Source organism: Suncus etruscus, chromosome 15, assembly GCF_024139225.1.
Source record: "Suncus etruscus isolate mSunEtr1 chromosome 15, mSunEtr1.pri.cur, whole genome shotgun sequence".
NCBI classification, from domain to species: Eukaryota; Metazoa; Chordata; class Mammalia; order Eulipotyphla; family Soricidae; genus Suncus; species Suncus etruscus.
In genome coordinates, this window is record NC_064862.1 from 33,807,445 (window position 1) to 33,823,947 (window position 16,503).

The 16,503-nt window shown below is 44.6% G+C and overlaps 1 protein-coding gene across 9 annotated transcripts in view; it reads right to left on the bottom strand.

The window, feature by feature from the left end:
* The window catches only part of EWSR1 (EWS RNA binding protein 1), a 44,892-nt gene that overhangs the window by 5,097 nt on the left and 23,292 nt on the right, over window positions 1-16,503 (bottom strand). For 5 of the 9 annotated variants that reach the window (XM_049788980.1, XM_049788979.1, XM_049788976.1 and 2 more), the window contains 6 exons: window positions 12,888-13,099; window positions 10,975-11,155; window positions 8,226-8,263; window positions 7,655-7,687; window positions 7,288-7,406; window positions 1,592-1,721 (listed from right to left, as the gene is read on the bottom strand). In XM_049788980.1, coding sequence (XP_049644937.1) covers window positions 1,592-1,721; window positions 7,288-7,406; window positions 7,655-7,687; window positions 8,226-8,263; window positions 10,975-11,155; window positions 12,888-13,099 — 713 coding nt within the window. Of the gene's footprint in view, window positions 1-1,591; window positions 1,722-7,287; window positions 7,407-7,654; window positions 7,688-8,225; window positions 8,264-8,387; window positions 9,374-10,974; window positions 11,156-12,887; window positions 13,100-16,503 lie in introns of those variants that run through there. The other 4 variants (XM_049788981.1, XM_049788978.1, XM_049788975.1 and 1 more) reach the window with 2 other exon arrangements.

Sequence of the window (16,503 nt, forward strand, 5' to 3'; positions counted from 1 at the left end):
TTCTGAGCGTAGAGCCAGGAGTGCCCAGGTGTGACCCAAAAACAAACAAACAAAAACAAAACAAACAAAAATCACTCCTGGCTTGGGGGACCATATGGGATGCCAGGTCCATCCTGGGTCAGTGCAAGGCAAATGCCCTACTGCTGTGCTATTATTCTGGTCCTAGGTTGGAATTTTTAAGTCCCTGAGCTAATTCCCTGGCCTTCCTTTGAAGGAAAAAAAACAAGCAAGCAAACAAACAAACAAAAAAAACTCCCAACAGACCACCACCACCCTTTTTTCCTGGTCACATCCAGCTGCACTGAAGGGATCACATGGGATGTCTAGGATGGAACCTGTGCAGGCAACATGCACAGCCAAGTACCCTATCCCCATGGAACAAAGAAGTACTCTAGCCCCTTCTTTGAAATATTTTGAGAGGCCCCTCAAAGTAGTGGTCAAGGGTGTGTTATGTGTGCCTGTCTGTCTTTTCCAAGCAGAAATTCACAACCTGGGCTGGCTAGAAGAATCTATGCTATGGCCTCAAGACGCAGAGCCCATCAGTGCTTGGGGTAAGCCAGCTATTCCTGCAGAGTATTCCTGGAGGAAGAAGGGAGAGGGAAGGAGAGAGAAGGAAGAGAAAGAGGCCTGTCTATGTGAGCTGTCTAAGTGTTTTGTTTGTTTTTGGGCCACACCGGCAGAACCCCCTGGTTCTGTGCTCAGGGGGACCATATAAGATGACACAGATGGAACCTTAGTGGGCTATGTACAAGGCAAACACCTTACCTTACCTGCTATGCTATCTATGGCCCTGAGCTGTCAAACTTTTAACCTGTCCCCTGGCCCCAAAATATTATCTTTGGGGGTCCACACCAGGCAGTACTCAAGGGTTACTCCTGGCTTTTGTGGCTCAGGAGTCATTTCTTGTGGTGCTGCGGGACCATATGAGTTGCAAGGGAATAAACCCAGGCTGGCTGCATGCAAGGCAAATACCCTAACAGCTATTTTATTGCTCTGGCCACAGAGCAGTACATCTGGTAGTACTTGGGTTACTCCTGGCTCTGTGCTCAGAAATTGCTCCTGATAGGCTCAGGGGACCTATGGGATGCCAGAAATCAAACTTGAGTTGACTTTGTGCAAGGCAAGTCACCCGCTTTGCTTTTTCCTTAAACCCCCCCCCCCTTCTCCCGTTCATTTTCAGATGTGCTTCAGGGAACATATAGTGACAGAGATTGAACTTGGGCCTTCTTAACACAAAGCATGAATGCAGCCCATTAAGTGATCTTTCCACCCCACAAAAACCCTTCTTTACAGAGGGATCAGACATTCAGAGTTTATTTAGGATCTTCCCAGGCCTCAGAGCAGCTCAAGTTAAAATGCCAGTAAGTACACACTATTGATCTAGTACTCTTTTTTTTTTTTTGGTTTTTGGGCCACACCCGGCGTTGCTCAGGGGTTACTCCTGGATATCTGCTCAGAAATAGCTCCTGGCAGGCACGGGGGACCATATGGGACACCGGGATTTGAATCAACCACCTTTGGTCCTGGATCGGCTGCTTGCAAGGCAAACGCCGCTGTGCTATCTCTCCGGGCCCTGATCTAGTACTCTTACCATCAAACCACTCTACGGCTGCTTTGGCAGTTGGTGGGTCTTCATAGGACACTGTAGCATCACCTTTGGGTTTTCCTGTTTCCTTGTCCAAGTAGATATGAATCATGGGCTGTCCAGTTCTTTTGTTCATCTAGACAAAACAGTATGATTATATTGTTACTGTAATACAAGAGTTTTATTTGGGCAGGGGATTAAAAAAATGTATAATTAAAGAACTGAAGATACTACAGGAGCATGTGTCCAAACCAGGTTGAATTCTCAGCACCCCCTGGTTGCCCCAGCACTGCCAAGGTGACCTACCCTGGCATTTGTACTGCAGCGCACAAAAGCAGCATGTCCTTGGGCCTGCACTAAATTACTGAAGTCCCTAACAATCCCCACAAAGAGAAATCTAGAGATACCTTAAACTGTCAAAAGAACTATTTTGGGGGAGGGGATAGTGGTCGTTAGGCCATATCTGGCAGTGCTCAGGAGAGATCTCTGGTGGCATTTGGTAGGAACACATGTGATCCTGGTATCGAAAATGTGGGTACAAGGCAAGTCAGTGCCTTAGATACCGTGTAAACTCTCCAGCTCCCGAAGGAGAACATTTTTTTTGGTTGAGGAACACTGCTATAAGCCATTAAATTAGGTATTTAATGAGTAAAATATAAAAATTGCTTTAAAAACTGATACTGGGGCCAGAACAATAGCACAGCGGGTACAGCATTTGCCTTGAATACAGTCAACTGGGTTCAATCCCCAGCACTCCATAGGTCTCCTGAGCCCGCCAGTATCGATTTCTGAGTGTAGAGCCAGGAGTAAGCCCTGAGCATCGAGTATGGCCTAAAAACCAAAAACAAAACCCCAATCCCAAATAGACAATGAAATTACTGAAATATGGTACACATCCATATGTGTACCATGCAGCACTCAGTGATTATTCCTACCCTCTGCACCATATGGGATGCCAGGGATCAAACCCAGGTCCTGGCTTGGTTGAGTACAAGGCAAACACCCTGTGTCACTACGCCATCGCATACATCGGATATGCTATCCACTTTAAAATTTACATATATTTATGGATAATGAATTTTATTTATTTTATTTTATTTTTTTGGTTTTTGGGCCACACCCGGTAATGCTCAGGGGTTACTCCTGGCTATGTGCTCAGAAGTTGCTCCTGGCTTGGGGGACATATGGGACACCGGGGGATCGAACCGCGGTCCGTCCAAGGCTAGCGCAGGCAAGGCAGGCACCTTACCTTTAGCGCCACCGCCCGGCCCCCGGATAATGAATTTTAAAAGATAAAAAGTTAAGTTTTGGGGTCATACTCTATGGCGCTCAGGGGGTACTCCTAGCTCTGTACTCAGAAATCGCTCCTGGCAGGCTTGGGGGACCATATAGGACAGAATTCGAATCACCAGCCTTCCTGGGTCAGCTGCGTGCAGGGCAAATGCCCTACAGCTGTGCAATCTCTCCGGCTCCCTAGTTTATATTTCTTAAAATATATTTAAGCACCATGATTACAAACACGTTTGTAGTCGAGCTTCATCATAAAATGTACACGGCCCCCCACCAGTGCAATTTCCTGCTACCAATGTTCCCTATTTTCCCTTCCCTTCCCCCTGCCTAATTTTAAGAAAGGCATTCTCTTTATCAGTCATAATAGTTGTTAGTGTAGTTATATCTGAGATCACCACTCTTTAAATAGTAAGCTTCACACCGTGAAAGCAGAACATTTTCTACAAAAAATCATTCAGCAGCATCAGTTTATCTCTAAAACAAGGGGGCGGAGCAATAGACAGCAGTAAGTCATTTGCCTTGCAAGCGGCCAGCACAGGACAGACCCCGGTTTGAATCCCGGCATCCCATATGGTGCCCGAGCCTGCCAGGAGTGATTTCTGAGCATAAAGCCAGGAGTAACCCATGAACACTGCTGAGTGTGATATAAAAAAAAAAAAGACAAATCTCTAACTACCTATTTCATAGGTTCCTACAATAAATACTTAAGCTGGAGAGAGAGCACGGCAGTAGGGCGTTTGCCTGGCATGTAGCTGATCTAGGCCAGACAGTGGTTCAAATCCCGGCATCCCATATGGTCCCTTGTGCCTGCCAGGAGGATTTCTGGGCGCAGAGCCAAGAGTAACCCCTGAGCAGGGTCAGGTCTGATCCAAAAAAACAAAAACCAACCAAACAAAAACAAAAAAAAAAAACCCAAACTGCTATATTCTTAAAGCAGTAGGGTGCTTGGTTTTATTTTTTGCACCCAATATGGTCCCTTGAGCCCTGTTTTTTTTTTTTTTTTTTTTTTTTTTTTAGTTTTTGGGTCACACCCAGCGGTGCTCAGGGGTTACTCCTGGCTGTCTGCTCAGAAATAGCTCCTGGCAGGCACGGGGGACCATATGGGACACCGGGATTCGAACCAACCACCTTTGGTCCTGGATCAGCTGCTTGCAAGGCAAACACCGCTGTGCTATCTTTCCGGGCCCTTGAGCCCTGTTTTAAAATAATCTTTTTCATATAAAAACCCCTTTTCTTGGGTGGGGGAAAGGTAGCCCACTCCCAGTAGTGCTCAGAAGACACATGTGGTGCTGGAGGTTGTACCTAAACCTGGGCCTCCTATATACAAAACATGTTCAAGCCCACTGAGATAACAGCTTATCTCCTGGAGAATTCTTTTTTTTTTTTTTGGTTTTTGGGCCACACCCGGCGGTGGTGCTCAGGGGTTACTCCTGGCTGTCTGCTCAGAAATAGCTCCTGGCAGGCACGGGGGACCATATGGGACACCGGGATTTTGAACCAACCACCTTTGGTCCTGGATCGGCTGCTTGCAAGGCAAATGCCGCTGTGCTATCTCTCCAGGCCCCGAGAATTCTTGTCTTGCTGCGCGCAACATATCAGTTGTTGAGCTTTGGATATTATCCAGGGAATTTCTTTTTTTTCTTTTTTGGTTTTTGGGTCACACAGGGCAACGGTCTCAGTTGTTAGGCTGGGCTTGACGCTCAGAAATTGCCCCAGGCAGGCTCGGGGACCATATGGGATGCCGGGATTCGAACCAACATCATAGTCAAATGAGTAACAGTTTATCTATACTAAATAGAAAGAATGTAATGTCATTTTAGTGACAAAAGAAATAGTATAGGAGGGGCCGGAGAGATAGCATGGAGGTAAGGCGTTTGCCTCTCATGCAGGAGGTCATCGGTTCGAATCCCGGCGTCCCATATATGGTCCTCCCGTGCCTGCCAGGAGCAATTTCTGAGCCAGGAATAACCCCTGAGCACTGCCGGGTGTGACCCAAAAACCACAAAAAAAAAAAAAAAAAAAAAGAAATAGTATAGGAGACAGGATGCTTGCTCTGCGTGAAACCAGCCTTGGCTTGATCACTGGCATCCAAGCACCACCAGGGGTAATTCCTGAGTGAGAGTTAGAAGTAACCTCAGGTTGGGCTGGAGCGATACCACAGTGCTACAGCAAGTTTGCTTTGCACACAGCCAACCCAGGATGGACAGTGGTTTGATTCCCGGCATCCCATATGGTCCCCCAAGCTTGGCAAGAGCAATTTCTGAGTGCAGAGCCAGGAGTAACCCAAATGCCGCTGGGTGTGGCCCTAAAACAAAAACTAAAAAAGAGACAATGTCATTTTAGCCTGGGATGGTTGTTTAAAGAACTTGTAGTAGAGTAATGCTTTGCATATGGGAAGCCCACATTTGATCACCGGCACTGGCACTGCATGTTCAGAGTAACCACCAGAGTAGCCCTTGATTGCTTCTCTGTCTAAGACCAAGCTTAGTATCTGTTCTTGTTAAGGAGTTTGCCTTGGATTGATTCATGGCACCATATGGTCAACAGTGCCAAGAATACCGAGTGTAGCCAGGTATGGTCCAAAAATTAAAAACAAAAAGAAAGGGCCCGGAGAGATAGCACAGCAGCGTTTGCCTTGCAAGCAGCTGATCCAGGACCAAAGGTGGTTGGTTCGAATCCCGGTGTCCCATATGGTCCCCCGTGCCTGCCAGGAGCTATTTCTGAGCAGACAGCCAGGAGTAAGAGAAGATAATTATGAGGGTCAGAGATAGCACAGCAGTAGAGCGTTTGCCTTGCAGGCAGCAGATCAGGACAGACAGTGGTTCAAATTCCGGTATCCCATATGGTACCCCGAGCCAGCCAGGTATGACCCCCCAAAACCAGTAAGAAATCTGCCTAATAGGGGGCTGGAAAATTAGCACAGTGGTAGTGCATTTGCCTTGCATGCTGCTGATCAGGGACAGATCTGGGTTTGATCCCTGACATCCCATATGGTCCCCCAAGCCAGGAGTTTAACCCCTGAGCACTATCAGGTATGGCCCCACAAAGCTCTTTTTTTTTTTGGGGTCACACCCGGTATGCTCAGGGGACCATATGGGATATCGGGATTCAAACCACATATCTTCTGCATGCAAGGCAAATGCTTTACCTCCATGGTATCTCACCAGCCCCAAAGCTCTACCTCTTAAGCCAAGAGATGTAAATATAATTTTTAGGGCCAGAGAGATAGTACAGTGGCAGGGCATTTGCCTTGCATGCAACCGAACTAGGATGAATCTGGGTTCGATCCCCAGCATCCCATATGGTCCCCGGAGCCTGCCAGGAGCAATTTCTGAGTGGAGAGCCAGGAGTACCACCTGAGTACCTCCAAGTGTGACCAGGGCGTCTGCCTTGCAAGTGACAACCCAGAACCAACGGTGATTTGAATCCTGGCATCCCATATGGTCCCCCTAACCTGCCAGGAGTGATTTCTGAGCAGAGTGAGTGAGTCAGGAGGAACCCCTGAGCACTACGGGTGTGGCCCCTTTAAAACAAAAACAAACCAAAAAACTTTTTTTTTGGTTTGTTTTTTTGGATCACACCCGGCAGTGCTCAGGGGCACCATTTTGGATGTCAGGCCATTGTCCTTTTGCATGCAAAGCATATGCCCTACTGCTGTGCAATCTCTCTGTCCCCCCAATTATTATTATTATTATTTTTTATTTTTTTGGTTTTTGGGTCACACCCGGCGGTGCTCAGGGATTACTCCTGGCTGTCTGCTTAGAAATAGCCCCTGGCAGGCACGGGGGACCATATGGGACACCGGGATTCGAACCAACCACCTTTGGTCCTGGATCAGCTGCTTGCAAGGCAAACGCCGCTGTGCTATCTCTCCCCCCCCCCCAAATAGTTTTTAAAGAACGACTCTAAAGGCCTAGAGCGATAGCACAGTGGTAAGCATTTGCCTTGCACATGGCAACCCAGGATGGTTCCTGGCATCCCATTTGGTCTCCCGAGCCTGCCAGGAGTGACTTCTGAGTGCAGAGCCAGGAGTAACCCATGCACTGCGGGGTATGACCCAAATAAAGTGCCCCTCAAAAAATGACTACACTATCAGATATGCTTACACTATTTAAAATTCCTTTTCCATGAGGTGGCGATTCTCCTTAAATTAAGGTGCAAGCCAGGATATTCAGAAATAAGTCGCGCAACTTCACAAACTTTTCTGAACGCAACTGTTCTTAACATTAGCCAAAAAAAAAAAAAAAAAAAAAGGGACAGGAGCGGTGGTGCAAGCGGGAGTGTTGCCTTGCACACATTAACCTAGGATGGACTGTCCCCGGAGTCCCATATAGTCCCCCGAGCGTCATGAGGTGTGGCCCAAAAACAAAAGCAGTATGTGAAGTTCTGCCAAATTGTATGGCTTTACTTACTTTAACAACTCCACACTGCTTAAAGAAGTCTGCCAGATCATCCAAAGTCACATTATCATTTAATCCTTGCACATAAATTGCACTATTGTCAGAGTCTTCATCAGGATCTATAGGTGGGCCTGCATGAGAAAATGAGAAAGCAGGTGTCACGTAGCTATTGTTTATTGACCAACTGGTCCCTCCTGTTTACTCACTATTAAGACACTACCAAAAATGTTATGGAACTTTTGATTTTCTTTAAAGTAATAATGATCCAAACAACCCTGACATTAAGGATATTATACTACTGATCTATGAGGCTACTGAATGGCAACACATACTTGTTTTATCCCTAAAGCACAGGACAAACTGAAGACATGAACATTACCTAGATCAAGATCTGGTCCTTCATCCATGGGTCCTGCCAACCAGGAGAGATCATATAAAATATTATCAGTGCACGTCTTGCAAGCTATAAATCTTACAAACACACATAGCTATCTACTATACCACCATTTGATGGGGCTTCATTAAATTCAAAATGACCCGCACTGCTAAAATGGAGCAGTGCTCCTTTAACATTTGTGAAAGGTTTTCTACAGTTTGCTTTTTCTTTGGTTTGCTTTTAACCGTTAACCAAATACACTCTCAATGCTTATGTGCAAAATTAGTGTTAAATTTAAGTAAAAAGTTTCCTCCAAATAAACCAAATTTTTAAAAAATGTACTCTCCCCCATATTACAGAAGCAGTTGCTCAATACTTCAAGTTACCCTTCGTTTGTAACCATAGGTTAACCTTATTATTATTACCCCTAAGACAATGCCGGCAGTACCCATTAGTTTCTTTTGTATAGATCATTTTTAAACCGCTTATGAAACTAATAAAAAAAATTATAGTTTTCCAAATACTGACTGTATTTTTTTTTAAACACTATCCATGGTAATACTCAAAAACTTACCACCAGGCTTATTGAAGCCACCTCGCTCTCCAGCGCTGCTGGGGGGATAAACGAAGAAATGAAGGCCTTTCCCTTTAAAAGCCAGTACCGCTCCGAGCCCTGGGGGGGCTCGTGGGGAAGAAGGGCGGGCACTGGCTAAACACATCTCCACACCAATGCATCTCTCTCATCTTGTCACTATGCCTTTCTTCTGGGCAGCTTGCTCAAACTTCCTTTATATACAACCTTGCTTGTCTGATTGTACACACCAGTATGGTTGGTTCCTTTCATTTCGGGGACTGGTATTAATAGTGCAATACTTGGCAAATTAAAGGGGGTGGGGGAATCAACCTCAAATATCCACCCCATCAGCTGAAAAAAAGGGGGGCTTGGAATAGTTAATGAATGAGGTGGCATAACTTTAACTTGTTCATAAAGGTGCACCCCCAACCTCTCCCATGGGAGAGGCAAAGTGAAGCCCTGGGATTCCTAACAAGTCACAGTATATTAAAGCAGGAGGAGACAACCACACATATCAGAGGACACATCCAGCCAATCTTCAGCATAAAGCCATACATTTCAGGATGCTAATGGATTTAACAATTGCTGTGGAGAGAGAATTTACAACAAGTACCAAGGCTCAACAAGTCTGGGGGTGCAACTTTATAGACACATCAATTGAGAATGTCGGCAGTATAAAAATGCTGCCTTACAAATTTTAAAGGGGGAGAGAATACAAATCAGATTTTTCTCTTTAAAAAGGAAGGCACTCCTTAGTGGGAGGTTCAGTGTTTTCTAACCAGTATTGCACCTTTAATACCTGAATATACAATTTCAAGCTGTTGCATGCAGCTTTGTTTCCTTCTTCAAAGTACACACCATAAAATGTTCTCTCTCTTTAAACAAAGAAGTTTACACTTTAATGTTATACAATTCTAGAGTATTATACCTCCTCTGGTTCATTACCAAATAACAAGTATGCAGTTACCAAAGTTACAGAAGGATTCCATTTATACAATGAATACATTTTGTTAAAAATATTCTATGTATATTTTTCCTCTCCATATGGACACCGTGTCTAGTCCCACTTTTCATTATGCTGCCGGCTGAGTACTGAGTACGGGTACTTTTTAAGTATTGAAGTGTATACAAGGCTCTCACTTTGTAACCTGTAGCATATAAATGCGACAAAGCATGTTAAAAAGTTTCCACGTTTAACAGCCAATGAAAATATCAAAATACTGAGGCAATGAAAAAGGGCATGTTAACAACATTGAGTGCCTTACCTGCAGAAGACACTGAAAACCATCACCACACAGAAAAAAGAGGGGCGGGGTAGTCCCCCTTGCCCTGTTCCCCAAGGATCCAACAGACTGTTGGACAGTCTGTTGAAAAACCTCTGGGGAAAGCCATGATGTGTTCTATGGCTTCAGGAGAGTTCTCATCCAGAAAGAGTGAACCTCTCTACTAGCAAAATTAGAACAATTACTTCTGGAGTATTAAAATTAACAAAGTTGAAATTGTTTTTTCAATTGAAAGATACTGAGAAAATTCTAGGTGATTGGACACGTGATGATAGTAATTTCAAGTGTCTACATCTATACGAAAACATCCATAAAGAAGTGAAACCTTTATAATGGAATGATATTCTTTGAATTAGAAAAACTGATTTTACTTTATGCCAAATTACTCAGAGTTTTTGCATGTTTGCAATTTTTTTCCCAATAAAGATTTCACTAAAGACTAAGTTATGCAGAATATTTGAAATATTTTCAGTACTTTCTATTGTTAAGAGTTGATATACAAATTAATTTTTCAATGATTTAATTTCAATGTCTATTTCTATAAAATAAAATTTATTCAATTTTACCTTTACAACTGACATGAAATCCAATTTATACTCAATATAACATTCTGCATAACTTTTTTTTAAAAACTAGTTTATATAGGAACAGAACACACACAGAACTAATCCTTCTGGATTATGTTAATTATCAACATTATACCTCACCTTCATCAAAATACAAATATACCAGAAAGGGAAAGGGGGATAGGATAAGGGAGGGGAAGGGCAGGCACAGGTAGTAGGGATATGTCATTGATCTAAACAAAGTTTTCTAAACCAGATTGGGCCATTAATCAAAATGGTCAAACCGATTTAGACTTCTCAATTATCTCCAATGGGACGTGATCCTATAATAGACATTATTCTGCAAAAAGAAAAAAAACTATTGTATTTTCCTTTGTACCAAGTGCACCTCAGTTCATATAGTTTAAGGGTTATGGGAACCAAGATCTTCATCATTATGTTTAACAGTTCCAAGTAAAAACATAAACTGGGGATACTCATTGTGGAAACAGCTGCATTCCTGTTTTGCAGTATATATACCAGGTAGTCAAGACAATCATTCAGAAGCAATTAGTTAACAACCTAGGATTGTTAGAAGGATTGTGTGTGTTCCATCCCAAGTAGATTACCCACAGAGGCTTATTAACCTCTTGAAACCATGAAGGGAACTGAAAGCTCGAGATTCAAAACCGTTCCTTATTTACCCCAACCCAGCAAGGTAAGATTGGCAGGAAAAAGCAAGCTGCCACTTAATAATGCCACAAAGATGTCATTTCCATGTTTTAAAAAGATGGCTTGGGCTCAACAGATTGTCCATGGAAATGCAGAATAAATTTCTTATGTCTTTCAGTCCCTTCTTTCCATTGAAAAATCCTATGGATAAAACAAAATTAGGTAAAAGGAGAAAAGGTTTGCTCTTACCCCATTCCACCGCGTCCTCCTCCCCGCCCACCTCTGCTCATGCCTCCACGATCAAATCCCCCTCTTCCCCTGCCCCGGTTATCAGGGCCACTCATGCTCCGGTTTTCTCCTGGTCCGGAAAATCCTCCAGACTCCTGCCCATAAACACCCATGCTACTGGGGTGGTCCTGTCGGAATGAACCTGAGGAAAGAGTCACAATTGTAAGCCATGCATCAACATTTATACACAGTATATACTTTTTCCTCGAATTCTCAACTGCCAAGGCATTACAAGGCACCACCTTTATATAGCAGATACAGTAGTCTAATCTTTAGCTTTAACAATATCTGCTGTTTCATTAAGGTTGAAATAACTTTATATATAATCAGTTTAGAATATACCTTTCTTCAACACAAAACCCTGACAAAAGCTTACATGATTGTGTATTCCAACAAGCCCCCAAAAGTAATTTCTTTAAACTACACTCATGAAACAACCCCCACCCCCAAAAAACCCAAACCTAAAACAAAACAAAAAAAAGCCCACCAAAAAAAACACAAGGCCAGATTAATTTTCTTGATTTAAGCAAATTCTCACAATTCACAGAAGTATTTAGTTTAAATTAAAATATGATCCATAAAGAAACTAAACTGTTGGGGCCGGCATGGTTGCGCTAGAGGTAAGGTGTCTGCCTTGCAGTGGTAGCCTAGGGCGGACCGTGGTTCGATCCCCTGGCGTCCCAGATGGTCCTCCAAGCCAGGAGCGACTTCTGGGCGCATAGCTAGGAGTAACCCCTGAGTGGCACCAGGTGTGGCCCAAAAACCAAAACCAAAAAAAACAAAAAACAAAACAAAACAAAAAAGTAAAGGCAATTTTGGTTTCAATACAAAATTTAAATTTGGTAGTGGTAATATTTTATGGATGTAGACCAAAACCACAACATTCACTTGACTATAAAATTTCTATTAGTCGGGCCTGGAGAGATAGCACAGCAGCGTTTGCCTTGCAAGCAGCCGATCCAAGACCAAAGGTGGTTGGTTCGAATCCCGGTGTCCCATATGGTCCCTCGTGCCTGCCAGGAGCTATTTCTGAGCAGACAGCCAGGAGTAATCCCTTAGCACTGCCGGGTGTGGCCCAAAAACCAAAACCAAAACCAAAACCAAAAGAAAAAAAAAATCTATTAGTCTTCAATACCTGTTCATGAAAATGAGCTGAGGCAGGTTGGCCACAAAGCAGAAGGCTGGATTCACTTCCTGTCATAGACAGCCTTCCAGAGAGAAGACCTGGCAATCTAAAAACATTTTCTCCAGCCAGTGACAAAATCTTTTTTTTTAATTTTTGTGTGGTGGTGCAAAGCACATTAGCAAAACTTTTTTTTTTTGGGGGGGGGGGGTTTGGGCCATACCCATTTGATGCTCAGGGGTTACTCTTGGCTAAGTGCTCAGAAATTGCCCCTGGCTTGGGGGGACCATATGGGACGCCAGAGGATAGAACTGCGGTCCTTCCTTGGCTAGCGCTTGCAAGGCAGACACCTTACCCTCTAGCGCCACCTCTCCGGCCCCAATAAAACTTTTTATATTGAGAAAAATCAAAGTGTTTGTTGACACATACCCCCTCTTTGGTTTTTGGGCCACACCTGGCAGATGGCTCTGTATTCAGGAATAACTCCTGGTGGTGTTCTGGGAACCATATGGGATGCCAGGGATCGAGCCCAGTTTGGCTGCATGAAAGGCAAATGCCCTCCCTACTGTACTATAGCTACACTGCCCCAACCCATTAAAGTCTTTATTGGGCATCAGCTGTCAGAGCTAGGATGTCATGCTCTATAGATAAACAGCATCCTGGAGCCCAAAAATAACTAACAGTACAAAGTATTTCCCCTAAAACTCTAAACATATTCAATCACTTGTATTTGGTTTTCTCAGCAACTCACTCTGCTGCCCGTAGCTGCTGCTCTGTTGGCTATATTGACTTGGTGCTTGGCTGTAGGATCCAGTTTGGGGGGGGTAACTAGTGGGTGGCTGCTGCCCATAGCTGCTTTGCTGCCCATAGCTGCTCTGCTGTCCATAGCTGCTTGGTTGCCCGTAGGTGTTCTGCTGAGAATAACTGCTCTGATCATAACTAGTCGGCTGAGAAGAGGAATAGCTGAAATAAAGGAAATAAAAGTCTTTTAGGGAAGAGGAGGCTTATTATTTCAAGGTCCCTAAACATAAGAGACATTGTAAGCATTTGACATAGAAATTATAAAAGTACATTCGAGGGGCAGGCGAGGTGGCGCTAGAGGTAAGGTGTCTGCCTTGCAAGCGCTAGCCAGAGGTTCGACCCCCTGGCATCCCATATGGTCCCTTCCAAGCCAGGGGCAATTTCTGAGCGCTTAGCCAGGAGTAATCCCTGAGCATCAAATGGGTGTGGCCCCCCCAAAAAAGAAGTACATTTGTTTCTGGGGCTCAGAAACAGAGATTAAGGTGTCTGTGTGGCCTGCTGGTAATTGAGGCTGATTTGATTTCCAGTACTCAGAGCATCATCAAGTGTAACTCTACGTGTATACAAATACCTCTGTGGTGGCCTGGGTATTCCTGATCTAGATGGCTACCATTTACAAGGTCAGAAATAGAAGGGATTGGGGCTGGAGAGATAGCATGGAGGTAAGGCATTTTGCCTTGCATGCAAAAGGTCGGTAGTTCGAATCCCGGCATCCCATAAGGTCCCCCGAGCCTGCCAGAAGCGATTTCTGAGCATAGAGCCAGGAATAACCCCTCAGCGCTGCCAGGTGTTAAACCCCCCTACAAAAAAAAAAAAAAAAAAAAAAAAGAAATAGAAGGGATTAAGAAGTTTAAGCTTGCCTTGCATGCAACTGACCGTGATATGAACCCTAGCACCAGATATAATTTCTAAGCACAGGCATAGCTAAGGGTCAGCCATGAGCATCACTTATTACTTAGGAGGCCTTTCCAACGCCCACTAGAAGCACTACACTCTAGGCTGGGATGCATAACTTCTCCTAACCTCTTTTTTAACTGTCTGGATGCCAGGGACTGAACCCAGGTCAGGTACATGCAAGGCACTGTACTCTCCCTCCAGCCCAACTTTTCTTTTTTTGTTTTGTTTTGTTTTTTTTTTGTTGTTGTTTTTGGGCCACACCCGGCGGTGCTCAGGGGTGACTCCTGGCTGTCTGCTCAGAAATAGCTCCTGGCAGGCACTGGGGACCATATGGGACACCGGGATTCGAACCAACCACCTTTGGTCCTGGATCGGCTGCTTGCAAGGCAAACGCCGCCGCTGTGCTATCTCTCGGGGCCCAGCCCAACTTTTCTTAACTTCATTGAACACTTCAACTCTGAGTTGTCCAATACCCACTACTCTGGTTATTCAATCCCCCCCTTTTAAGATTTTATCCTCTTTTATTGCGAAGTAGTATTCCATTGTATAGCACAAACTTCATTATATTATACAACTTTTCCTTTTTATTCATGAGTATAGTCTATCTGAGGGGTGCCCAACACAAAGTTGTATGTTTTAATTTCTCTATTTCATGAGTCTCCCTACTTTGAGAATCTCATTCTCCTTAGCTTTTGAAAAATAAAATTTTTGGGGGGGCCGGTGAGGTGGCGCTAGAGGTAAGGTGTCTGCCTTGCAAACGCTAGCGTAGGATGGACAGCGGTTCGATCCCCTGGCATCCCATATGGTCCCCCCAAGCCAGGGGCGATTTCTGAGCACATAGCCAGGAGTAACCCCTGAGTGTCAAATGGGTGTGGGCCAAAAACAAACAAAAAAAAATTGGGGGGCTGGAGTGATAGCACAACGATAAAGTCGCCTTGCATGCGACCAATACAGGATGGATGGTAGTTAGAATCCGGGCATCCTATATGGTCCCCTGTGCCTGCCGGGAGTAACCCCTGAGCACCGCCGAATGAGATAAAAGTCAAAAAAAAGGAAAAAAATAAATTTTGCATCCCACCTAGTGATGCACAGGGTTACTTCTGGCAGGACTCAGGGGACTATATGGGATGCCAGAGATCACATCTGAGTAAGTCATATGCAAGGGAAGCCAAGTACCTAACCTACTAAACTATCTCTCCAGACCCAAGATGTTACTATTTGAAGCCTTTCTGAATAGGAATGTGCCTCAGTAGTACATGCACCCCAAATGTGAGGCCCTAGGTTTGATTCCTAGCACCATTTTACAAGTATTATGCTTTAAATGCAGTGTTTATTGAGGCTGGAGCGAAAGTCAGTACATCTGTACAAACCACAGAAAGTCTCCCCATTATACCTGAATGCTTTAAGACTAAAATTTCTTCAACCATATTCAAAGCAAAGTGAGGGAATAGAGTATACAATGTGTACTCTGGAGAGTTGACACAAAAGAGAAACAGAAAGCATTTAGGAAATGTATTCAGTGCTACTAAGCTAGCCCCAATAATTCCCTTGAATAACAATGATTTTGGGGGGGGTGTGTCACACCCAGCAGCACTCAGAGATTACTCCTGGTTCTATTCGCAGAAATCGCTCCTGGTAGGCTCAGGGGACCATATGCGATGCTGGGATTCGAACCGCCGTCCTTCTGCATGCAAGGCAAATGCCCTACCTCCATGCTATCTCTCCGGCCACAAAAATGATTTTTTTTGTGTGAAGGTACTAAGCTTAGTATTTGTGATTTTTGGATTTTTGGATTCTGGGCCACACTTGGTGATACTCAAGGGTTACTCCTGGCTATGCGCTCAAAAATCACTCCTGGCTTGGGGGACTATAAGGGACACCAGGGATCGAACTGAGGTCCATCCTAGGTCAGCCACATGTAAGGCAATTGCCGTACAGCTGCGCTATCACTCTGGCCCCTTGAAGACCTTTAAAAAAAAAAGTTTTTTTTTGTGTTTGTTTTTGGGCCACACCCGGCAGTTCTCCTGGCTGTCTGCTCAGAAATAGCTCCTGGCAGGCATGGGGGACCATATGGGACACTGGGATTTGAAGCAACCACCTTTGGTCCTGGATCGGCTGCTTGCAAGGCAAACGCCGCTGTGCTATCTCTCCGGGCCCAAACATGTTTTTTTTTTTTGGGGGGGGGAGGAGCAGAACAAATATTTAGTACAGTGGTCCTCAAACTACGGCCCGTGGGCCACATATTGTATTTGTTCCCATTTTGTTTCTTCCCTTCAAAGTAAGATATATGCAGTAGATCTTGTTTTTACTATAGTCCGGCCTTCCAACAGTCTGAGGGACAGTGAACTGGCCCCGTTTAAAAATTTTTTTGGAGGGGCCCGGAGAGATAGCTCAGCGGTGTTTGCCTTGCAAGCAGCCGATCCAGGACCAAAGGTGGTTGGTTTGAGTCCCGGTGTCCCATATGGTCCCCCGTGCCTGCCAGGAGCTATTTCTGAGCAGACAGCCAGGAGTAACCCCTGAGCACCGCCGGGTGTAGCCCAAAAAGCAAAAAAAAAAAAAAAAAGTTTGAGGAGGGGCTGGAGAGATAGCATGGAGATAGGGCGTTTGCCTTGCATGCAAAAGGACGGTGGTGATTCGAATCCCAGCATCCCATATGGTCTCCTGAGCCT